The sequence below is a fragment of the Dasypus novemcinctus genome, chromosome 13 (assembly GCF_030445035.2).
Source record: "Dasypus novemcinctus isolate mDasNov1 chromosome 13, mDasNov1.1.hap2, whole genome shotgun sequence".
Classification (NCBI taxonomy): Eukaryota; Metazoa; Chordata; class Mammalia; order Cingulata; family Dasypodidae; genus Dasypus; species Dasypus novemcinctus.
The window spans coordinates 88,373,240-88,379,239 of record NC_080685.1 but is presented as its reverse complement, the minus strand read 5'-3'; the positions used below and the strand labels follow the sequence as shown (position 1 = coordinate 88,379,239).

The following is a 6,000-nucleotide window of genomic DNA, read 5'->3' as shown; positions in this document are numbered from 1 at the left end:
TTGGCTAAGAAGGCACAGCACAGGCCCCGCTGGGAACCCCAAATTGCCACCTCATGGCAGTTATGGCTGCCCCATGCCTGGCCTCCCTCAGCCACAGGCCACCACCCGGCATCCAGACTCCCTGCCTCTCACTCTCCTTGGGATATTCCTAGAGGAGATAAAGGAGAGTTCCAGGAAGAAAGTTAGTCTTACTTTTTCACAAATGCTGACAGAACATGTTGGGGGTGGGGGCAGGAGGGCGGAGTCTCGTTCTAAATCCAGCATTTCAAAAACCAAACTCACATACCCACCTAGGCCTGCTCCTTCTACATTCCCCATCCCAGGGGATGACAGCAAAGGGAAATCTTAGTGCTCCTGGATTCCTTCAGATGTCCTGGCTTCCAGCTGGTCACAAGACACCCATTCCATGTGAGATCATGGATGGCGTGGGAGGAAAGCCCCAGACACCCGTAGGCACCTGGCCATCCCCTCATCTCGCTTCTGGTTGACTTCTGTGGGCTATACCCAGTGGTCTCCTCTTGCTTCCACCCTGCTGCCTGTGCCCATGGGCTCTGCCCCCCTTCTTCCCTCAGTGCTTCGGGGCACTGTTAAGCCTGGGGGAGGATACTAGGATGCATGGTGCGTTAGGCTGCTCCCAGGGAGCTCACCACATAGGTGGGAAGAGGAGCATGGCCCCATGAAGATTCACAGGAGCCAAGCACCACTTGCAGGCCTGGAAAAGTGTCTGGCACATGGTGGTACTCAATAATTCTTAGGTTTTATTAACAGTAATCCTTAAAACAACCCTCTGAGATATGGTTAATTCATTTATTCATGCGAGTACACATATCTAGGGATATTGAGATCACTGAGAATGAGCTGAAGATGCTTCCTTGAAGATCAGCATGAGAAACAGGCAGAGATAACCATTACTGCACAGGATCTGTGGTGTGCACAGAGTGCTGGGAAGCAAGGGTTGTTGTTACCTAATTCTGCTGGTGAGAGGCAGGTAATGCCTCCCTGGTGATGCTTCAAACAGGTCTTGAAGATTCACTGCTGCAAAGGCAAGGAAAGCAGCAGTGGTGTGTCTCCTGGTGACAGGCCTGGCTGACCCCCAAACACCACCGTAATGCCTCTGAGTTAGGTGGACTTGAGACGGGAGGCAGGACAGAGCCCAGAAGCCAAGTCAAGAATGGCTTCTTCGACCGCACTGAGGAGTGGACCTCTGATCCAGGGGTGCTGCTGACTTTCAACAGTGGAGTGATATGACCAGAGCGGGTTTAGGAGCAGTCACTCTGGGAGCAGTTTTAAAGGGTTCGAGTCGAGTAAGCACATTAACGTAAGCAGAGATGAAGGGGAAATAAATCAAGCCCAGCAGCCAGGGCTCCTCATTCCTTTATCTTTCCTCTACCCCCTTGGCACAAAGCAACCCAAACGTTAACCTCGCTATCCATTCTGCAGTTATTCAAGGAAACAGGCTATTTACTGTAAGTTTCCAAAATGCTGATACTTACTTCCCAGACTATAGCAGCTCTCAGGACAGTGGAAGAAGCTGGGCACATCAGGTAAGCTCAAAGTTTAAAAAAAGATTGGAGGCCACTTGTGGGTTGTCTTAAAACCAGGTTGTTTATTTGTACGTACACACCCACACTCACACCCACACACACCCACACACCCAAACCTGATGCACTGAGCCAGTACAGTACTGAGAAGGGACCTGACAAGATATAGGAGGCTGGTGAGTAGGGCTCGGGCCAGTGGTGATTCTCCAAATAAAAAAATATTGACTATGAGAAAAGGGATACACCAAGACAACAGCTGTCCCTCACTGTATGCCTAGATTTCTCTTCCCCATCTCCTTCCCAAGATGCCTTGAACAGGCCTGGGTGCCTCCAGCTGCTGCCTTATGACACAGCCAACCATAACAGAGTTGAGTTGTAGAGGAGAGGCTGAGGATGCAGCTCCCACACAGCTAGCTCATCAAGAGTCCCCTGAAGGAGTCGGATGGCTTTGTGGTACCCAAGTCCCCCAACCTTAGGCACCTGGGGTTTCTCCATGCTTGGTATCTACTACTCAGGGATGGTGGCTCTTTCTCGCCACTCAACTCACTCTCTGCTCAATTACTCCTCCCGCTCCATTCCCAGTGGCGTGATGCACAGAGGGCAGGAACCAGGGAGACCAAGGGCAGGTGCTGCCTTGCCCAAGCCTAGACGAGAGCTTGCACAGCACACTACTGGTGGGACTCTCCTCTACTGAGAAGCAGAGAAGGCCCTGAGCCCTGGCCCTGCCCAGGCTCCATCACTTCCTCTGAGGAGGGTGCTCTGACTCATTAGCCTACCTGCTAGCCTAACTCTGGTTCAGAACCTGAGTCCATCAGGTTGCAAACAAGCTGCTCCAGCCACTGCACTAGCCCCTTTCCAAGAAACATGCTCCAAAAGCTCTCTCTCCTCTCACTTGGATGAAGCCCTGGGTTCATCAACGCATCCTGAACTTGAGTCCCAAACACCTCCAGGCACCTTGGCAGGATGAGGGAGTTGGTGAGAAAGAGGGATTTCTTGGGAATAATTATTTTTAATCAAACCAGGACTGTAGCCCTCAGCCCCAGTTCCCAGCAAGCTGCTGGAGAAAGATGGTGGCAGCTGGGGCCTTAAGAACTTCCAGAGGAAGCAGTCCCTGCACACCCAAGGAGCCCTGAACAAGGGTGGGTGATCTGGGGACAAGCCGGAGAGTGAATGCCTTCACTGACATTGGGTTTACTGAACCTGGGTCATGACTCACTGAAAAGGAAGTTTTATTTTCTTCCCAGATCAGGGGACGGAAGCCTCAGGCTGCCTTTTCCCCAAACCTGATTTTAGGGTCAATGTACATTCGATACATCACCAGGCTTATTCTTATGGGGCCGAGATTACCTAAGAAGTGGGGCACAGGGGGTAGCAAGGAAAAGGACGCTAGGAACATAGCTGGCAGTACCTGGTTAGCTCTGTTCTGCCCAGATCCAAGACCCATACCAGCCCTCCCTGCCCCGAGCCCCCAGCAGCCCACCCTGTTGATTGCGGCAGGGGCGTTCCCACTGCTCTTGGGGCTGACTGCCACTTGAGGCCATCGGCTCTGCGGCTGGTGGGCCTGCCTGCACATATCCCTCGGCAGGGGTGCTGAGAGTTTCCCCATCCTTAACCCACAGCCCACTGCTCAGGGGCCCCTTTCTCTGATTCTTCCCAAACTCGCTTTGGGGACTGAGCTTGAGCTGGGGCCGGGAATCTCCACTGTCTCCCTCCTCGCAGCCTCCCCATCCTGAGGGAGGGTGTGGCTTTCTGTAGCCCCACCCAGCCCTCAAGGAGGTACTGGAGGCCAGAGCTGCAGTGGTGGTGACGGAATGGGGGAGGCGCTGGGCTGCGGGTCCCCAAACCAGATGTCAGACCATCTGGTACAGCCAGGCTGCGGACAGGGACCCCAGAAGGCAGAATAGCCCAAGCAGGGCAGAGTCTGAAGCGCCCTTTTTTTGGAAGAGCCATCCCCAGCCCTTGGCACCAGGTCCTGGTCCCTGGTGGACTTTGCAGTCCAGAACAGGCTAGGATCAGGAGAGGGAGAGTGGAGTGGCACCCACCCTGGGTCCCTGCCCTCCCCCTCCCCCAGGGTCCTAAGCACAGACAACCTGGGTGCCTCCAGGACACGAGGAGCCCCAGGTGCGTCCAGGAGAGACTTACACAGGTGGGACCTGTGGTAGTGGGATGTCGAGAGTGGAGGAGAATATTCGGAGATCCAGGGCAACTGGAAAGTCACAGACGAGATGGGCGCCGTGGGAAGAGGGGGAACGAGCAGGAGGGGTCAGGGCCGGCTGAGCCTGGGAAGCCCAGGAGGAGGGAGCCGGCCCCGGGAGCCGTGGCTAGTCCCGGAAGGCGGAGAGCATGTGTCCGTAGAGATAGTGGGAGCGAGCTGCAAGAGAGAGAGAGGGGCGGGCGGCGTGCTGTGAGCTGCAAGTTCGCTCCCGGGAGATGGGGCGCCCAGGCTCCCGGCGGGCTTCGCAGCGCCAAGCGCCAAGGCAGGGAGAAGCAGGAGCGGGCAAGCGGGGGGCGTGCGCGGCAGGGCCGGGCCGGCGGCCAGGGGCAGGCGCGTGCGGTGGCCGGGGCGGCGGGGCAGAGGCCGTGTGCGGGCGGAGGGCCGGCAGCAGGAGGGCCCCGCGTCCCCGGGCCCGGCCCACTTACCCCGAGCCTCGGGCACACCCCCGTCAGACCCGGGGCGGGAGGCTGGGGGGTCAGCACGAGTAGGTCCGCACCGTGGAGGTCTCCAGTCTCTGCGCCCCCGCCGTCCCGGCTGGGCGGCGTCGGCAGCGCGGGGAACACACAGAGCGGCGGGTTAGTGCGCGCCCCCGCGGGCGGCGGGAGGCCCTGCTCGGCGGGCGGGCGGCCCACCCCGCCCCTCGGCAGCGGTTAGTGCAGCGTCAGCCCCGAGGGGGCGCCCGGCCCCGGCCCCGCCGCACGCCAGCTCCAGCCCTGCTCGCGCAGCGTTCCCGCACGCTGGGGGCCCGCGGCCCTCCGGCCCGTCCCTCACCTTCAGGCATGAGCTTCTTTGGCGCGGCCGGTGGGGGCTGCAAGGGCCCCAGGGTGGACACGCGGAAGCCTGCGGGGAGGGTCTCGGCCGAGGCGCTGAGCATGCCGCCGCCGTGGTGGTCCCGGGGCCGGAAGCGTTTCCTCCAGGAGGGTGCGCGGCGGAACACCTTGTCGTCCCCCTGCACCGTGGGGACACGCAGAGGCCCAGGGGGCATGTTGGAATTGCCACTACTTTTGTCTGGGGTGGGGAAGGGCAGTCGTGGCTGGTTCTAGGGGTACCAGTCCCACCCCTTAGGAAAGAAGAGAGCGAGATCACCTCCCTTTTCTGGCCCTCAGTTTTGCCATTTGTATAATGAAAGGGCTAAAGTGGATGACGCCCAGGGCCCCTGTGGCTCTGAAATTACTTCTGCAGGCCAGCAGGGGAGCCCTCTGCTTTGATCGGCCATCCTCCAGTCGAACTCGTTCTCCTGCCCATCCCAAACATCTCAAACAGAGAGCCTGGGATATCCACTGACCTCTCTCCTCAACCTAGGGTATTCCTCTTCTCACCTCACCCCTTAGGAAGGGGTCAGCAGCCAGGCCCCCAGACACCCTCCTGCCCTTCCGGGCCTGAGTATGACTCAGCCCCCTGTACGCTGCAGGAGTGATCAGGGTTAGACGACCCGGGTTCCAGTCCCGGCTCTGCCATCTTACTAGCTGTGCGAACTTGGGCAAGTTAGGTGACCTCTCTGAGCTTCAGCGTCCTCATCTGGCAAGAATAACATCTGCCCTACCTGTTTCTCAGGCTGCCTATCCTTGATGGGATCAGGTGAGAGCACGCAGTGGGTCAGGGAGATGCCAAATCAGAGGCAGGCTCCTCCCAGGAACGTTCCCAGCAGCCCCCTGCCATCTGCCCACTCATCAATGCCAGCCAGTTCTCCAAAATAACTCTCTCTGCCAAAGGGCACCCAGGGCCACAGCCCTACTGGGCCCCTTGTGCACAGGCTTCCCCTCCCCAGCCTTCAGGGCTCACAGCCACCTTGCTCAGTAGCCGGGAAGCCTATGTCTGATCTCGCTCCACCTTGTATTCTCAAAACTGGTGCAGACAAAGTGGTGCCGGCAGGAGCAGGGCACTAACCCACTCTTAGAGCCTCAGCTCCCTCTCCCAGGCACAAGCCCTTAGGGTTTGCCATGCATGCCTGGAGGAGTAGGCTGAATGCTCCCGTCAATCCTCAGGCACCAGCCCCGGTCACAGCCCAGCGCCTTCTTACATGTACTTATGTGAGCATTTCATTAGTCTCTTCTCCCCCTCCCTCTCCCCACCTCGCTCTCCCTCTCTCTCTTGTTCTTTGCTTCATAGGGCAGAAACCATGGTCTTTTTTGTTCCAACAGTGTATCCCCAGCCCCTGAGTAGTGCCTGGACACAACCCAGGCACGCAGTAACTAGTTGTTAAACGCGTGGCTGGCAGCATTTATGCGGAAGCCCTACCCCCTT

The 6,000-nt window shown here is 58.2% G+C and overlaps 1 protein-coding gene across 9 annotated transcripts in view; it reads right to left on the bottom strand.

The window, feature by feature from the left end:
- Positions 1-793: 793 nt before the first annotated feature.
- Positions 794-6,000, bottom strand: part of PPFIA4 (PTPRF interacting protein alpha 4) — a 54,010-nt gene continuing 48,803 nt past the window's right edge. For 2 of the 9 annotated variants that reach the window (XR_009180197.2, XR_011645532.1), the window contains 4 exons: positions 4,528-4,705; positions 4,182-4,290; positions 3,684-3,912; positions 794-1,035 (listed from right to left, as the gene is read on the bottom strand). Coding sequence is in view for 2 of the 9 variants with exons in the window: in XM_058274982.1 (XP_058130965.1) it covers positions 3,863-3,912; positions 4,528-4,705 (228 nt within the window). In the remaining 7 variants the exon portion in view is untranslated. Of the gene's footprint in view, positions 1,036-1,493; positions 1,550-1,586; positions 3,913-4,181; positions 4,291-4,527; positions 4,706-6,000 lie in introns of those variants that run through there. The other 7 variants (XR_009180195.2, XR_009180201.2, XM_058274982.1 and 4 more) reach the window with 5 other exon arrangements.